We start from the raw sequence: 18,376 nt of genomic DNA on the forward strand, positions 1-18,376 counted from the left end.
AGATCAATGATACCACGTGAACCTACTTCCAATTTTTGTGACGAACAGTTGCCTTGTAAACAAACTCCAAACCAAAACATTTGGCAAACTTTCTTAATTTGTCATAATAAAGGATTTATAGTTAATGATTAGCTGCACATTTTAGAAATTTAGGCATCGTATTATGATTCCAGAGTTAGCAGCTATCTCAAAAAAGAAGGAAAAAAAAATGCTTAAATTTTTGTGTCTGTTCTTTAATATTCTAATTCTTACGATTAGGAGGTGTTATCTTGATGTGTAAAACTGTAGATGCAGTGCCACCAAGGGGGTTGAGAGATTAGTGACAAAGGTTGCCTCCACTTACCTGGAATGAACAGTCCAATACTGGACCCTCGTGGCTGTATTTCAGACGCATCGTGTTGCTACTGACATCATAGAGGCGCACTGTACCATCCCATGAAGACACTAAAAGAAACTGGTTCGAGTTGGGACCAAACTGAAGTGATGAAATAGCATCCGTGGGGACAGTGTGCAGACGGAATTCATTTGGCACCTCAGTCATGATGGCTTCAAGTGATTACTCCTGCACAGAAAAAAAAAAAAAAAAAAAAGAGCAAGTTGAATGTCATGTCCATAATCTGTACAGCTACTCCACTCAACACCTTGAACAACACATTATGTTATGCCTGTATTACACAATGCAACGTCGCACATGTGGAAAACGAGCCGCCAACCCCTTACTGCAGGCAATGCTTCAATATTTGGTGCATTGAACTGCCCTGTGAAATATTTTGCGTGCCATGGAACCAATCACAATGCCGATCGTCAGACAGTGGCCTGCCAGCCTACTTTCTTTGTTTTGTAGAGTAAAGATTTGAAACACAAAAAAGCTTCACAAAAACATCCAATAGTACGTTTCATTTAGTTTTCACTGAGGCACACTCAATAAGCCTACGCCAACAGCAGCCAACTTTTCCACTACAGATTGCAAATGCAAAAATCACAGTTGTCACAATCGGTGCACACAAAACAGTAATGTGAAGTCCGCATGAGCTGATATTGCAGCTCCGAAAAATGCAGAGCGAAATTGCTTCACGTGAAACAGGCATTAAGGTGATGCTGGGTTAAAAAAAAAAAAAAAACACATCAAGTGATTGCATGTCTCTAAAAAAAAAAATAAAAAAGATAAACGTCAGGGGCTGTACCACATAAAAACTTTTTTCCTTCAACTCTGTTCATTTCTTACCACCTGTCACAGCAAATGGCCAATACTAGCGACGCAGAAGGCTGGGCATCATGCCAGCCAATGATGGACAAAATGAATGGAAAATGAAAACAATCATTATAAAATACAGCCCCTGGTTTCTTGTAGGCAAACTCAAGTTCAGATATTCTACCTTCACAGAATAGGACTGCTCACTTCATATATAATACAGTTTTACAGCCACCCTAACAAATATTAAATGCCAACAGCTGACTTCAACTGCTCGAGACTCACCGCCACCTTTTTTATAGATTTCACTATATTTACAATGAGAGTCTATATAGGCCGTATCCCTTCCATATTTAACCACATTTTTCGTGGCGTTCTCCACATTTATAACGTTTGCTTAAATTTAGCAGATTTTACTTCATTTACACAAGGCTTTTTATTATTTCTTTTCACTTCAGGTGCACTTGCAGAATTGTGTATATATTATCTGTTGCCTCACAGTTTTTCTGTTAAATTACATTGCACATGAATCCCTATCTCACGTCTCAGATAGTCCCGTAAGAAAATGTGAATCAATCACAGAACAAATAAATCAGATCAAAACCTGAAATAGGAGGAAGTTAAACACGCCACTAATTGTCGTCTCACACCTAGTATTTGTGAATTGGGCGTCGCTTTTAACTCAACAGAAGATACACAACAACTAATGCCAATTTCGTAAAAAGTAAGTAAACCTATCATTCCCTCATGACCCATAATCCTAGGAAAAACTAATTGCAGAGATGCTTCTCTCGATACAATGAATACAAAGCATGTAAGAAAAACTAATTGCAGAGATGCTTCTCTCGATACAATGAATACAAAGCATGTTTTGTTGACTATAAGAAGTTCTCTTATCAGAAGTCAGTTGCATCAGAAGTTGCCTCACATAATACTTCCTTGTGTCTAACAAATGCTAGAATTTGGGCCCGTCCAGGCATAGAGTTTCCTGCAATAATTACTAGAGGGAACTCTGGCGCTGCAGTCGTTCAGGCACCATTGGAATGATGGGAAGTACATGGAGATGTCTGATCTTCGTGCTTGGGGCTTCAGACATTCTTGCAACTTTGTTTATTACACTTTATCTGCCTTTACTGTCCTAAATTTGAGAGAAATCAATATTTTTAAAAGTGTAGAAGGCTCTGCAAACACACACAATCACTACTAATTGCAGCAGTACGGCCTGTTGTGGTGGCCAAATCAAAACGCACCAAGCGTCTCAACATGCAGACTTGCCTGCAAGAAATTCCTAAGGGTCTTAATGAGAGCAGCATTCCAGGCAATTTGGTAATCTATTACTCAAGTATTAAGGGTCTTCTATGGCTCTTGTCAGTGCATGCATCCATGGTGTAATGCTTTTAATATTGGGCTTCTGTGCTAGAGGTCCTGTGTTCGAATCTTGCCATTGGGCAATTTCTGTTCCTTTAATTATTTATTACACAGTACTTTGCTGAATATTATGACTTTACAAGGTCACAAAGCCGTTTGATGCTAGAAGGATGAAGCCCACCAGTCCCATGGTGGCTGAACTGCCCGGATTGCAGCTCCCGTAGACACTAGTGCCAGAGTTCGCTCTAGTAATTATTGTATGAAACTCTATGCGTCCAGGCATTTACAGATCCACAGTTAACAAATGAATATAATCCTGCATAATCAATCTCATGCTGAATGCTGACGTTGATGCGATTAGCATTAAAGCAATGTAGCGGCACACATCACTCCCACTGCAGACACACAAAGTGGCAATTTCGCTACCACCCACACTGCCAAATGGCACGACAACACAGTATATCTTGTAAACCTTGCACCCCAGTTGAAACTCCGTAGTATATCTGCAACGTCGTTGGAATGGTTCTCCATCATGCAGCCGCACTCGACGCGGAAGTGTCTACTGTGGATGGGGCGCTATCACATTAACATACTTATGACTAAATACCTCTTGTCACCTTGGCGCATCCATTCTGGAGGCTAGGCGAAGAATAAGCCCTTACCAATATAATGTACGCAGTGCCAAATTTGTCTGTTCGGGCACACACACACACACAGTGGCCCATGTCAGCTCGGCAAGACAGCAGAGCAGCCAGCACATACCTAGTGGCCCAAGCCAGTAGACAACATGGGTCACCGGGTGGGAGAGGTTAGATACAAACAGACATACGGCAAAATGGGTAAAGTTCCCAAAGAATGGCAATCGCATTAGAAGACCAACTAGAAATTCATCATAAAGGCGACTTTTTCAACACTCTTAAAAAAATAAATTAAATTATGCGGTTTTACGTGCCAAAACCACTTTCTGATTTTGAGGCACGCCGTAGTGGGGAACTCCGGAAATTTTGACCACCTGGGGTTCTTTAACGTGCACCTAAATCTAACTACATGGGTGTTTTCGCCCCCATCGAAATGCGGCCGCCGTGGCCGGGATTCGATCCCGCGACCTCGCGCACAGCAGTCCAACACCATAGCCACTGAGCAACCACGGCGGGTGCAACACTCTTAGGCGCACTTACTGCAGACATAGCTACGCGCGACCATAGCCACTGAGCAACCACGATGGGTGTGCAACACTCTTCGGCGCACTTACTGCAGACATAGCTACGCGCGAGAACACATTTTTGACACAGCGCTGCCGGCTGAAACAAACTAGATCAAATCATTTCTACAATTTTACGAAAAATTTTTCGATTGCATGTAAGCAGACACGGAACAGAGCGAAAGCGCGACACATCACGTTCGTCGCATCAATACTGACGCTATCAGACTTGATTACGTGCACACAGTGAAAGAAAAACAAATAATTTAACAATTACAGTGGAACACGCGTCAAACACACTGGGGAGATATAGCAAATGGTACCATTCAAAACACGCAATTTGAAAATGTACCAACCACACAACGAACGCCGGAGAGAACCACTGAAGTTGGACAGGCCTGACCAACCCTTCTTTCTTTCTCTTTTTCTTCTCAAACAACATAAACGCTAGTGACGTGCTACCGACTTTTCATTATTAAAAAACAAAACAAAAATTATATAACAATGCAATAAAATACGAGCGCTATTTTTATTATATTTTTTTTTCAACAAGCAGTGCTCAAATTGCTGCTAAGGCAGTTAGCCACCCGCTGCAGTGCGCCGCGTTCGCTTTCGCGTTCGTTCAACAGATTTCAAAACTTCCAAGATGGCGCCAACTTTGAAAGCTCGTCGACGAGGTGTCAACAGCAAGGACAAGATCGAAAACAACTTTGAGTACCTTAGATTCTTAAGTGACTCTCGCAAAGAGAGGCTTCGACGGAGGCGCACTTTATCGGGACGTAAGGTAAGCAGTTTCCGCTTTCACCAAGCTGAAAATATGCGAGGCATATGGTGGGCAGGCTGATAACGTTGAGCCAGACTGCTCTAATATTTTGACCACCTGAGGCTTGATGTATGTAGTCCCTGTGTTGAGCAGTCGTAGGTTTAATGCGCATAAGGTTTCATCGCATGTGACCGACTGTCATGGGGTAAATTCATCTACAACTGCTAATATTGTTCGTGCTTTTCCCCTTGTTTCTTGATTACTGCTATATATGACTGCGGCCCGCGCCGTTGTTGATGCAAAATGCTGTTGGATTAAGAATAAAATAAGTGAGGCATTGGTAGTTGTAACATATCATGTTTTAACAAAATATTTAAGCAGTGCTGTGGTAGTGGAAGTTGATCAACTTCAGAGACTTGTACTCGTGAAGCATTCCATCAACTTGCAGTGAGGCAGCAATGTTCGGCCCGGTCCGATGAGTCAGTCACTTGTAACGATATGTATTTGCCAATGATCGTTATCGGCACATGGACAGACCTTAGCTCACCCAGTGCAGGACCACAACGTGAGAAGCGAAGTGGCGAAGCCATGGCAAAAAAACAGTACCGCGCCGCCTCTTTGAGAACTCGAAGGGTGGCGCCACGGTCTTGAAGTCAGGCTATTTATGAAAGGAAAGGCGTGACCTCTCAGATTGCACCGGCGTACGCTAGTGAAAGGCGCGCCAGTGCGTTTCGGAAGCCACGGAAAAGGTTTTGGAGTTTACTGAGACGAAAAGGGGAAAATGTAATCAGTGGGAGCACTGTCACCATGAGTTATCACCGCTGCTGATAACTTGAGAGCTACATAAACGAAAATGTACTCTTAAAGAAACTTGAACGCTTATTGGCTTATCTTGTCCCAAAACGATAGTTTTCGTCTAGACCTTATCCGCATTTCCTTCCTTTAAGGCTGCGCACCCGGTAGTTCCAGGTCACGAACGTCATGCGCGTTATCAACGGGACATAGCGTTCTCAAGAGGAAAGTAGCGAACTCAGAGTTTTCGAGAAATGAAACGCAAGCAAAGCAGATGACGATTATTATTGTGGGACAAGATGCGCCCAAAAAGATACAATCTTTTCTAATAGTGTAAAACCATGGTAAAGATACAAAGCGCTATACTTCCAACTCGATACAAGGTTAAAAGGGGTCGAGCAGAGAATCAAATAAAAGAATTAATAAAAAAAATTGCTGGCCCTTAAGCGAGAGTAGTTGTAAGCGTGAAATGGCAACCGGCAAAGCAGATTGGTTGGAGATGATACTAGCCACAATCTTAAAGTGGGCGTGTGCATGCTCAGAACGGCACACGCCACCGCACCGCACCATGCCATACTGTGCACTATGGACGTTGCCCAGCTAAAAGAAAACCGGCTGAAGCCGGCGCGACAGGCAGCAAAACACGCCAGAGAGACAGAGCGCACTGCCAGGCGCCACGCCACGCAGCGTGGCGAGGCAAAACCCGCGTCGCGGAACTCACTGGCCGCTGCCGTTCAAAACAGCACAGGCAACCCTGTACTAGCGCCAAAAGATGTCAACGAAGTGCCCTGTATCTGCATTTTGAACGTCGCTAATGGCAATGTCAAATAAAACCAGCTTACCAGAAGTTATAGCTTGAGTGATATTGTGAACAACCATTAGGAAGAACTCGAAAGCAATATGTTTTGTAACTTGTATTGTCAGCAACTAGCGTGTGTAATGCGGCCCTGTACAAAGGGTTGAGGTCCGGAGACCGCATTTTCTAAGTTTTGGCTAGTTGCCCGGATGATCTCGTTTAGTTCTCGCAACTTGCCCGGATAACGGCTCTGACTTTTGGCTCAAGGTCACTTGAAGGGCGCCGACAACGGGAGCTAAAAGCATTTCATGGTTAAAAAGAATCTCAGTCACAGCTTCCTTCAAGAGCAGTGTCTCTAACCATCGACACGCCTGCATACGCACTCCTTGCAGCAATGGGTCGTATATGTTATTCCGTTCCATTCTTCATAGGTCGACACTCAGTGCTCACGCAAACGGACTCGCAAATTTGACCCCCGACACGGTTAGTGGGATCTGTAGCAGGATCTGCTGGTTGTGGCAGGTGGTCGTTTTCTTTTTGTGATCGATCTCGACTCAGTAGGCTATATTCGGATACAACTTAAGTCTGCACTAAAGCCCTGTCCATGCCCTCATAACCTCCAGCCACTGTTGTTCCGCGAGGCTGCAGATAGTTCGTACTTCAAACTTTCCCTGTTTCCTAAATAAGGCGGTAACCACAAAAATAAAATTATTAGCGCGTAAATTTATACGTTTTCACTTGTCTATTATAGGGGAACGGTGAAAGCCTAATGCTTTCTTGAACTGAAATAAAATGCTTGCTTCTCTGCAACTATTTATTGTCAAGTTTCACTTCAGTTGGCAGTGAAGTTTCATGAATAAAACGGGCTCAGCAGTGAAATGAATTGTACCGCGGACTTTTGAACAGTGAAATGCTCAGACTTCATACACTTTGTCCATGTCTGTTGCACACCTCATTGCTTTCATCGATGAAAAGGCTCTTCAAGAACATCAGACGCTCCGGAGGTATCATGTATAAGACGCAATTTAGAAAAGGCCGCATGACGACGATTTTGTTTGTTTCTGTGATTGGCTGGCGGAGTAACACAACCCCGCGCGGTCCGTGTGCCTTGGTTTCTAACTGCTGTTATGTTTTTCTTTAAGTTGTATCCTACTATAGCCAAATTTCCGGGCGACTAAAATACTAAAAGTTAAAAGAAAAACTTGATTATTTGCTACTTACTTGAGGCGGCCTGCGCTGTGTCGAGCATCACTGTTTTTGACAATGCTCCTAAGGACATGTAAATATCTCTTTGTTTTTTAAGTTCCACCAATGCCGAAGCGATCGCGGACACACTCGCAGTAGCTGAACATGGACACTACTGCCGATCTTGTCGTCGCAGGATTTTATTTTCCTTCACTGCAGTGCAAACCTTGACGTGCTGTGCGTACGGACGGTTTCAGAGAGCGTGTGCGTTCGAGCGTCGCGACCACTGACCTCGGAATTGGAGAACTGCGGCGAAAAGTGGATGTCAAGCGAAGCTGTTGAAACCCGCCGCTACAACTGATGAGGGGCGCATGCAATGCTTTAAAGTAATGGTAGTAATGGTAATTTTCACAGCACGCCACTGCCCGCAGCGGCGCTGCAACAAATATTGAAATCAGTTGTTAGGCTGGATCTTTTATATACGAAAGGCTGCCGACGTCACTCTCCACGTCGGCAGCTTGTGCCACAGTAATCTTTAGCGGGAAACGTCTGCAGGGAGCGCTATACGTGATTCGCATTGTTATCAGGAGCGCAAGCTTATCGTCACTTATGTGGTTCAGATGCTTGTTTTGTGCTTGTTCTTCGTTGGAATGCATGCTGTTCTGCATGTTGCATGCGTGATTGCAAAGAATTTATGCACTGTTCGCCTCACTTTGCTGAGTGCTTGAAGCCTCTGCCTTACGGGGTTACTAGCCACTCCTCCTGGCCTGCATATGCCGCCGGGATCGGCCCACGTTTTGCTAACGGACGCTCACACGAAAAATGCCGACCACCGAGAGGCTAACAGCTTCGCTGTAAAATTATGGATAAATGTAATGTCGAATTGGTGCATGATATACAGCATACACTTCAAACCTAATTCTGGAAGTGAAGGCTGTACGACTGAATGTTTAGAACAGACGAGTGCTCGTTAAATGGCTCTATATCGTAGGCCAGAAGTAAGCAATCGCGGTCGACGCACTGTTGCAGAAACAGAAATTCTTTATTTTTACAAACCGTAACGGATTGCACTATTTTTCTTCATCTTTTCCTTTTCTTTTCTTCCTGTAGCGAAGTAGTTTGGCGATTTAGTAGCGCAGGGCGAACACAGACGTACGTATATAATAAGGACATACGACACCACAAGGCGCCTTCTGTTGTGCCTGTGCTTTCCCTGCGCTACTCGATACGAACATCGTGAACCGACAAGCCCGCATTTTTACCATATTGTAGTTGCACCATCTCCGTGAATTAAAGGGTTACGGCTCTGCAACTGAACGGTCAGTCTCATCTTGCTCAAAAGTTTCATATGGAAGAGAAGATCGAACGTGAAAAGGGTAGCGGTTCCACCGTGAAATTCCCGCCCTTACTTCATAGACGTCATAAACTTTCGGCGTTCTTTTCACGCGCGAAAGTGACCCAAATACTTTTAAATCCGTGGCCCCGTCTTGACATGATCGGTGGTGTGGTATGAGCGCAAAATCAATATTACATAAATTAATAAAACCTAGAAGTTTAGCTTTTGTTTTCTCCGGTACCAAATGTTCTTTTTTTTATTATTTTTCGCCGAGGTGCGAATAGCTTTGAAAAAGTAGTCTGTCAATCTAAGCTGTTCCAGTATTTGCTTTTAGGCCCTTTTTGCGATCTCTGTCCCTTTTCACTTGGTAAATGGTGGTAAAAGATTTGGTGGACAACCAGCCGGCAGTGGCGCTGCGCTCAGCGGGCTCAGAAATGAGACTGGAATGGTTTGGCACATATTTTTCTTACGTTAGTTTGGCATGCTACATAGGCGGCAAGGCAAGTGCAAGCCAAAAGATTCAGTGCCCTTCCACTCTGTGAAGAAGGATGACCAGCGAAGCTGTGTGCGTGGGCTTCTTAATGGCGAACTGCACCTCCGCCGCGGGTCGGCCCGGCATTTAACTATCTTTGGGATCGGCTCAGGTATGGGGAGTGTTTAACGCCTGCTTCACTGCCGCCACGGGTCGGCCCGGTATTGTATTGTCTTCGGGATCGGCCCACACATGGGAACTGCCTAACGCCTGCGCCACCTCTGCCGCGGGTCGGCCCGGCATTGTGCTATCTTCGGGATTATTTTTTTTTCTACACGCGGGTACGATAGTGGGGAAAGTAGCCCTTAACAACTTCGCTATAAAATGTGTCCAGCGTTGAAGGTGGCTGTCGAGTCTATTAGAGGAACTGACAACTGGCCAGAAGTGTTCTGAAACGTTCGTGGAAATGAAATTACCATGATTTATAGTGATATAATTCAGCACGCTGTTCGCGACTTAAGTAGGAAGTGTAATTTTAAATTGGCTAAGAAAGTCTCAAAAACCAGTAAGTGGCGAGGCCTGGCGCTGAAATCTTGGTACTTCGGATGTGCTCTATGAGATTACGTAAATCGACTGTTATTAACTACAGCGTAATTATTGCTTAAAATTGCAGTTGGTATATTATTAGACACTCGCGCATTATTCTGTGCTTCGGAAACCAGAACGCATTCGTGGCTACGGCAACACGTTCAACTGCGTATCACGCGTAAAGGCGTCGTTTCGTTTTCGATCCGATTGGTTTTGCTTTGACTGGTTAAATACCAAAGCAGTTGGACAGGAAACCACGAAAACACGTAGCTATTATCGCAGAAATAATTTAACAATTCGGATAACATGAATCGAAGGAGCATCGACTTGATAAACGCACTTATCGTCTGCCTCCCAATAATGCCGGCGTATAATCGTTATCGCGCTCACCTATGACCGTTTTCAGCATGCTTCCAGTGAACGACTACATCCTCACTACAGATAGTAAAAATGTCATAAAAAATGTTCCACGGCGTTTTCGTCGTTAGCACTTCATAATTAGACACTCTGGCCGGTAAGTAAATGCTGATTGAAGTTCAAACTGTTCCTTTGAGCACTTTCCATTTACAATATATATATATATATATATATATATATATATATATATATATATAAAGCATAGAATCACAGGATCCGGCACAGACATAGTGCGAAGAATAGAAGCACGTAGGAAAAGTAACAGTACTTTACTGACATTTCGACCGGAGTCTCGCCTTCAAGAGAGCGCGATTGGAAGCACAGAATTCAATTTATACATTTTTCTCCGTAAAAAAGAAAGAAGCGAGAGAGAGCAAACAAAAACGTGAATACGAACTTTACAAACTTTCGCGTGTGCAGACAGTGGCATAAAAAAAAGCAGTTTATGACCACAAGCACGCGTATATATTGTGGCGCCATGAATACCAACACGTGCGTAGGCTAATGTCACAGTCAACGAAAACAACCGTGAATGCAAGCTTGTGCGAACATACAGTGGGGCTACAGCAGAAGCGCAAAGTTGCGAGCACATACAGTGGCATTATGAAAAAAAGAAACCGAAGGAAAGCAAATGAGGTAGGCAATTTGTGAATAACCTACACGTTAACAACACCGTGCGGTGTATATTGTGAACCGACTACCGGTGAAACCGTGATTATGTGCCGCTGTACTTGGCGTCCCTGCGTGGAGCGCATAATTAGCCGCACGGCTAACTAGCCCTGGACGTGATTGGTTACGGTACACGTCAACAGGTGCACGTTTAGTCGTGTCCACAAGGGAAGAGAGACGAAAGCCATAGCCAATGGAATGTAGGGAGGGGTGCCATGCGAGGGGTCGCAGGTGCCAGGAGAGTGTTTCTTTTGTTGTTCACTGCACTTTTTTGTGCGACCTTGAAGATGGTCAATACACCCCCATCTGGTTATAGGACATCTGTTCTGTGACCTCCACTGACCTCTTAGATGAACGAACTGCGTTCCGTTGTGAACGTATCCTTTGTGTATGGGGCGGGTAAGCTGTGTGTTTCTTTTTTAAATACAAAGTGTATGCGCGTGTGAGTAAAACAAAATATAAATGAAAAATTATATGACAAGGTCAACTAATAAACACGAACATGACAGCAGGGCGAGAAGAATTTGTTATAAATGATGCGGAAATACACATATCATTTCGTAAACGTGCCATACAGTATGTCCATACGTTACCGTTTAGGAAATACATAAGGCAACCAGGACAATTATTCATTGGTGCACTAAAGTGACGTTTCGGCCACACAATCAAATGCCAAAATAAAAAATAAAAAGTAGGGAACCATGGCACCTAGAAATGCGCGTGCACACATTTTGACATCATACCGACCAAAAGTTATAGGGATAAATGCATATGTAAAATAATAATAAGGGGCCACGAAACTTGTGAGGAGTTAGCAAACTGAATGGCTAAAAAGGAAAGTTTGCCAACACCTTCACTGATTTCACAAGTTACCTCTTTAAATTTATGAATTAGATACAATTCTGGAAGCTCTCTTTCGTGATCGGAACGAAACCCAGATTGAAGCATGTTGCGGTGATTTTATCAAAATGAGTTGGCCCGGAATACGCACGTGTTTTGAAAGCGGGATATTATGGCGAGCAGCGGCATGACACTAACGTTATCTGAACGGCGTTTCAATTTGTCCAACGTACTGTAATTTACAAACGGAACATTCGAGCAAACAGGCGCAGTTTTAGTGTCGCACATAATAATTTTCAAATGGAAGTCGAAGGCTGTTTTTGGCAGTGTGTGTGTGTGTGTGTGTGTGTGTGTGTGTGTGTGTGTGTGTGTGTGTGTGTGTGTGTGTGTGTGTGTGTGTGTGTGTGTGTGTGTGTGTGTGTGTGTGTGTGTGTGTGTGTGTGTGTGTGCGCGCGTGTGCGCGTGTGTGTGTGTGTGCGTGCGTGTGTGCGTGCGTGCGTGCGTGTGTGTGTGCGTGCGCGTGTGTGTGTGTGTGTGTGTGTGTGTGTGTGTGTGTGTGTGTGTGTGTGTGTGTGTGTGTGTGTGTGTGTGTGTGACCACTTCCTTCAGTCCTGACGCCAGAGTGGCCACAAGCAATCGAGAAGGCAGAGAGGGGGAGATGATGTCAAGCAACGCAACGTATATACTTGAAGGGCACCCACAAACACACAGGAAGGCAGTACTGACCTTCAACGAAACACAATGGGAGGCAGCCTTTTCAGTTGTGGTAAAACGAGTCCTCCTTGCAACGCACTGAAGAGCATAATTCGCAAGACAGACGCGAATTGCGTCCCTTGAGGAGCATTGAACAATAAAGTGTGTAAGGGCACTTATACAGCGAAGATATATAAGGCGAGCTCTTGGGCGAGTTGGTCACTCATTGCAGGCATAACAGCAGCGACAAAAACACACACACAAAAGAAAGAAACATTGACAGACATGGACAATCGCTGTAAAAATGATGGCTGCAACGTGATGGCAGCGATTGTTCGTAGCCGTCAGTGTCCCTTTCTTTTGCGTGTGTTTTTGGCGCTGCTGTTATGCTGCCATATGTAAGGTGTTTTGATCGCACCGCTGGTACGATCTGTTGGGAACTCGGCGCTGACGCCCGTGGTTGTACCTGGGTCGCAAGCCCCAAGGGTAGCGTTGGCCTGGCGGCCTGGGGTACAACTGGAAGCATCCGAAGGTCCCGGCAAAGCATGAGTCGACTGGTAACAACAAAACAACTTGTTTATTTTAACATCGCAAAGAGTTGGCCGTCAGGTTGACCGAAGTAGAGAGACGGGAGAGCACTTTACTCAACAGAAGAAATCGGAGCCCTCCTTTTGGCGTCCGGGGGCAGCTGTTTTTATACTCTCGCAGTTGAGGGCAAGAAGGAACCCCTAAATAGACGAGCACGTGAATGTACAATGGGCTAATGGTGACGCACACTGTCGTAGCGCTGCCGGTCGGGCACAATGACTGTAATGAGAGGGTGATCCCTGCTTTCGCATCGCCTGGTTCGGGCACAATGACTGGAAGGAGAGGGTGATCCTTTGCGGTCGCATCGCCGCAGTCGCGCCTGGAAACACCTGGCGGGGAGCATTGCGGCGACGACGATCGGGCCAAAATGTCTGCCGCCCCGCCGCAGTCGCGCCGGCAAAACCGCGTGTCGCAGGCGAAACGCAACAGACCGCCCCGCCGGGGGAAGGAGATCCCGATGGACAGGGGACTGCATCCGCTGTCCGGAGGGATGTCGCTCGATGATGCTCATAACCGAAGTCGGGCGTCCCTCGACGTTTCTTGAGCGCAGCGCACAGAGAAGGCCTCGTTCTCTCGTTCAGGTTCGCACGGGACACTGCAAAGTGACTTCGGGAGAGTTCACATTTTTGTTCTCGTTCCCGGCAAGCGTTAGAACTACGCTGAAACTCAACCGCTCAGTCAGCAAGCACGGCACAACCCTCACTAAGCCCTGCCAGGCTCTTTCCCCTTTTTATACCACTGCCTAGTTCCTTACAGTAGTCTAGCATCACTCAGAACGCGTCCACAAATTGAAAAATTGCACTAGAAAGCATATCATCACTTTGAAACACTAAACAAAAGCAATATGTTAAAAAAAATCCTGCCTCAGGAAGAAAAACATCAGTAACAAACAATTTTTAGGCTGATTCCTACGTTAGGGGCTTCGACTTAAGCCATCGGCGTTACCGTTGAGACTCCCCTTTTTGTAACGCACCTCAAAGGAATATTGTTGTAAAGCGAGGCTCCAGCGCAGGAGGCGGCCATTTTTGGGAGAGATGGTCTGCAGCCATTGGAGAGGGCAGTGATCCGTCTCAATGATAAACCTCGAGCCGGCTAGATAGCATGACAATTTCTGAACGGCCCACACGAGACATGCACACTCTTTCTCGGTGGCGCTATACGCCTGCTCACGACTGGTCAGCTTACGACTAGCATACAGGACGGGGTGTTCTACTTCTCCCTTTTCCCGTTGGCACAGTACAACGCCCATGCCTCGCTCACTAGCATCGCACTGAACAATGAACCCTTTTGTATAGTCTGGCGATCGTAGCACAGGCTGGTTTGTTAGGGCACTCTTTAGGGCGCTAAAAGCTCTTTCCTTTGTCTCGTCCCAGACGACTGTTTGAGGCTCTGTTTTTCTTAGAGCATCCGTCATGGGAGCCGCGATATCAGAGTACCTGGGGATGTACCTCTGATAGTAGCCGGCGACACCTAAGAACGACCGAATATCGGTCTTTGTGCGCGGTTGCCGAAAGTCTCGCACAGCGGCCACTTTTATTTCAGAGGGGCGGCGACGACCCTGACCAATCACGTGACCGAGGTAGACAACCTCGGCCTGTGCTAACTGGCACTTAGGAGCCTTGACTGTCAAGCCCGCTTCGCGCAGGCGGGTTATCGGACCTGTTTGAAAATAGGTACGGGTACTGGGGGGGCAGCATAGATGACACTGCCGCCTCCGTCTCAAGCGCTCCGAAAGGTCCTTCAATAAGCACCTTTGCTACCGGCAGACACACGCTATGAGCTTCCACGGCTTGCTTGATCCATGCGCACTCGCCCGTGAACATATGGGGTTCTACGTAAGACGGGTGAACTACATCCATCGTAGCTGCGGAATCGCGAAGCACTCGGCACTCTTTCCCGTTCACGAGGAGGTCTCGCATGTAAGGCTCGAGAAGCTTCATGTTCTCGTCAGTGCTGCCTATTGAAAAAAACACAACTTTTGGTGTTGTTTCCGGACACTGCGCCGAAAAGTGACCCGGCTTCTGGCACGTATAACAAACGCGCGCTTGCCTCATCTCGAACCGCTTTCTGCGTTCGGCTTCGGCTGCCGCCGTCTCCTTAGGTTCGGTCGCACTGCTTCCACTCGCATCCGCACTACGCGTGTTCCCCTTTGCTCTCATGGGTGTGAACTTCGGCCTCTCAAACTTCGAGCCAAATTCACCCTTTTGACCGTCCTTAGCTCCGCGAGCCCGACGCGTCACAAACTCCTCGGCTAGCTCAGCGGCTTTAGCCACCGTACAAACGTCTGGCCTATCCAAGACCCAGTATCGCACGTTCTCCGGTAACCGACTATAAAACTGTTCTAGCCCGAAGCACTGCAGAACTTTATCGTGGTCACCAAACGCTTTCTCTTCTTTGAGCCACTCCTGCATGTTCGACATAAGCCTATACGCAAACTCTGTATATGACTCACTTCTGCCTTTCTCATTTTCCCGAAACTTCCGACGGAACGCCTCCGCAGACAGCCGGTACTTTTTTAGAAGACTCGATTTCACTGTGTCGAAATCCTCTGCCTCCTCTCTATCCAAGCGAGCGACTACGTCGGCCGCCTCGCCGGGTAACAAAGTGAGCAAGCGCTGTGGCCACGTTTCCCGAGAGAACCCCTGCTTCTCGCACGTTCGCTCAAAGTTAACCAGGAACAAACCAATGTCCTCTCCAAGCTTAAACGGCCGCATCAGGTCAGTCATTTTGAACAATACGCGTTCTCCTGCACCGTGTGCCTGACTTCCATTACGAGCGCGTTCCATTTCTACCTCAAGACGCTTCATTTCCAAAGCGTGTTGACGGTCACGCTCTTGTTGCTCTCGCTCTTTCTGTTCTTTACGTTCACGCTCTTCTTTTTCTTTCTGTTCTTTACGTTCACGCTCTTCTCTTTTTGCAGTCTCCCTCTCTTCAATGGTCTCAAGGCATTCCGACAGCTCGTCATCCTCAGCCTCTAACTCAAGAATAGCCTTTAGCAGTTCAGGTTTTCTGAGTTTGTCCGAGACATCCAGACCCAACTCTCTTGCAAGCTCCAGCAATTTCGGTTTGCGCAACGACTTCAAATCCATGGCTGCTCTGAATGCTGCTTTCTCTACTGCTTACTATTGTCTTGCCGCAAACTAACCCGGCAGCAACGACAACCACAATTACCAGCTCTGTTTCTGATACTAACAAAAGCCTGGCAAAGCTCAGAAGAAGAAAGTCCCGCACTCACCAAACCTCGCAGGCAGGAATTCCGCGCAGTCGTTCCGCTGCAGGCAACCAGTCGTCACACAGGGCTCGTTGCACTGCTCCCGGATCGTAGTTGAGCTGCTCAGCATACAGTCAACTGCATCTCTTCGCTGCTGGCCTCCGTTGTCGCGATCTCACCGCTGGCAGACAGTTGTTTGAAGTCGGAGGCGATCTCACCGCTGCCAACCAGATGTTTTGATCGCACCGCTGGTACGATCTGTTGGGAACTCGGCGCTGACGCCCGTGGTTGTACCTGGGTCGCAAGCCCCAAGGGTAGCGTTGGCCTGGCGGCCTGGGGTACAACTGGAAGCATCCGAAGGTCCCGGCAAAGCATGAGTCGACTGGTAACAACAAAACAACTTGTTTATTTTAACATCGCAAAGAGTTGGCCGTCAGGTTGACCGAAGTAGAGAGACGGGAGAGCACTTTACTCAACAGAAGAAATCGGAGCCCTCCTTTTGGCGTCCGGGGGCAGCTGTTTTTATACTCTCGCAGTTGAGGGCAAGAAGGAACCCCTAAATAGACGAGCACGTGAATGTACAATGGGCTAATGGTGACGCACACTGTCGTAGCGCTGCCGGTCGGGCACAATGACTGTAATGAGAGGGTGATCCCTGCTTTCGCATCGCCTGGTTCGGGCACAATGACTGGAAGGAGAGGGTGATCCTTTGCGGTCGCATCGCCGCAGTTGCGCCTGGAAACACCTGGCGGGGAGCGTTGCGGCGACGACGATCGGGCCAAAATGTCTGCCGCCCCGCCGCAGTCGCGCCGGCAAAACCGCGTGTCGCAGGCGAAACGCAACAAAGGGCTAAGAATCCAGGTATCGACCGCCGACATCGGAACACTAGCTCAGCTTTTGCTAGAGGCCCTCCGAGAAGACACATGGAAGCGACTGTTTCTTGTGCTAAACTTTCTCGACATTTCTTCCTCACAGAGTGGCTGCTAATTATTGACAATGTTGCGTAACTTCATGTGCAGAAGCCATGTGTGCAGTTCTGTGATCTGTCACGCCAGTCGTCACATGGATGCCCGTAGGATGCGCTTGCTTGTGTGCCACTTAGCACAAACATGCGTACCGCAATTACTATACTACACAGAGATCATCCGCATCTCATGTGCACCCACCGCCTAAGCAACTTACTTGTCTAATTCATGACGGAATTTGACAAGCTAACACGTGAATCAAACAATGCAGCCCAAAGAATACTGCTTGCCTGTCACTGAATTCTCTGCAGACAAACACAGAAGCAAAAGAAGGCACTTTGATTTAACTGACAAGCCTTTAGTGACATGATGAGTATGCGTATGTGCGTACATAAAAAGTCTTTGTTATATGAGTTTGTTTGAACGCTTGTCATCTGTCAATTGATGATGTCCACTTGTTTGGTTGAAATTTACCCAAATATAGTGCAGTCGCAGACTCTATCACAGGACAGCAGCTATAAATTCGCAGGTTGCAGGTGTTCCGGAAATGGAATACTAGTAGGGGTGTGTCAATATTCAGAACATCACCCATAGCGTAAATTGTGCACGTGTTGTCTGCATTTTTCGCGCTTTCTGTGCTTTTTTTCTTTTCTTTTTTCTGCTAAATTCGGTTACTTTCGAGCGCACGTGCGCTGTTGCGCTTGCAATGGCGGAAGGGCTTCGCAAAAAGAAATGTCAGTATCGAAACTGCTCGATCGGCTTCCATGCATCGAAACAAGCAAACGGCAGTCACTGCAATGATTTTCGAGTATACGATGATTACTCGAAAAAAATAGTGGACTATGCGGGGGTGCGATCATTATGCGAGTGCGATGATTACGTGGGTAAATACGATATATAGTTCAATGACAAGACCGCCTACGGGAAATCACGTGTTTCAAAATTTCATTGGGCGTCGGAACACATTACATTTGGTTTGTTGCGCGCGGCTAGGAGTGCTACAGGTCACGCAGCCATCACACTTTTCACTGCAGTCGGGAAAATAAGGCTCCCTCACTGTTTGCTGCTAATCCTGTCGTTCAAACGGCGTCGCGTAGAATAAGGCAAACACAGTACTCCGCCAAACATGTTGCACCTCACCGCTTGGGGAAAGCAAGCTTGCAAATATCGTCGTACGAGCCTGACAAATAAAAGGGGTGAGGGCAAGTTCTGTGTGCACTTCAAAAACGCTTCCACAGTCACCTGTGCACAAAACTTAGCACCCAGGACATTTCTGGAATCTTACTTTATCTGCAATTCT

The 18,376-nt window shown here is 46.5% G+C and overlaps 2 protein-coding genes across 6 annotated transcripts in view; one reads left to right on the forward strand and one right to left on the reverse strand.

The window, feature by feature from the left end:
- The window catches only part of Bub3 (mitotic checkpoint protein Bub3), a 55,594-nt gene that overhangs the window by 21,788 nt on the left and 15,430 nt on the right, over nt 1–18,376 (reverse strand). Inside the window, exons 1-2 of one of the 5 annotated variants that reach the window (XM_075676991.1) lie at nt 12,346–12,368; nt 344–562 (exon numbers count right to left, since the gene is read on the reverse strand). In XM_075676991.1, coding sequence (XP_075533106.1) covers nt 344–541 — 198 coding nt within the window. In that variant the 5' untranslated portion in view covers nt 542–562; nt 12,346–12,368. Of the gene's footprint in view, nt 1–343; nt 563–4,038; nt 4,060–4,084; nt 4,231–12,345; nt 12,369–18,376 lie in introns of those variants that run through there. The other 4 variants (XM_075676987.1, XM_075676989.1, XM_075676990.1 and 1 more) reach the window with 4 other exon arrangements.
- The window catches only part of LOC142566151 (rhotekin-2-like), a 206,415-nt gene continuing 192,451 nt past the window's right edge, over nt 4,413–18,376 (forward strand). The window contains exon 1 of the mRNA XM_075676986.1: nt 4,413–4,545. The gene's annotated coding sequence lies outside the window, so the exon portion shown is untranslated. The remainder of the gene's footprint in view (nt 4,546–18,376) is intronic.

Source organism: Dermacentor variabilis, unplaced genomic scaffold (genome assembly GCF_050947875.1).
Source record: "Dermacentor variabilis isolate Ectoservices unplaced genomic scaffold, ASM5094787v1 scaffold_12, whole genome shotgun sequence".
Classification (NCBI taxonomy): Eukaryota; Metazoa; Arthropoda; class Arachnida; order Ixodida; family Ixodidae; genus Dermacentor; species Dermacentor variabilis.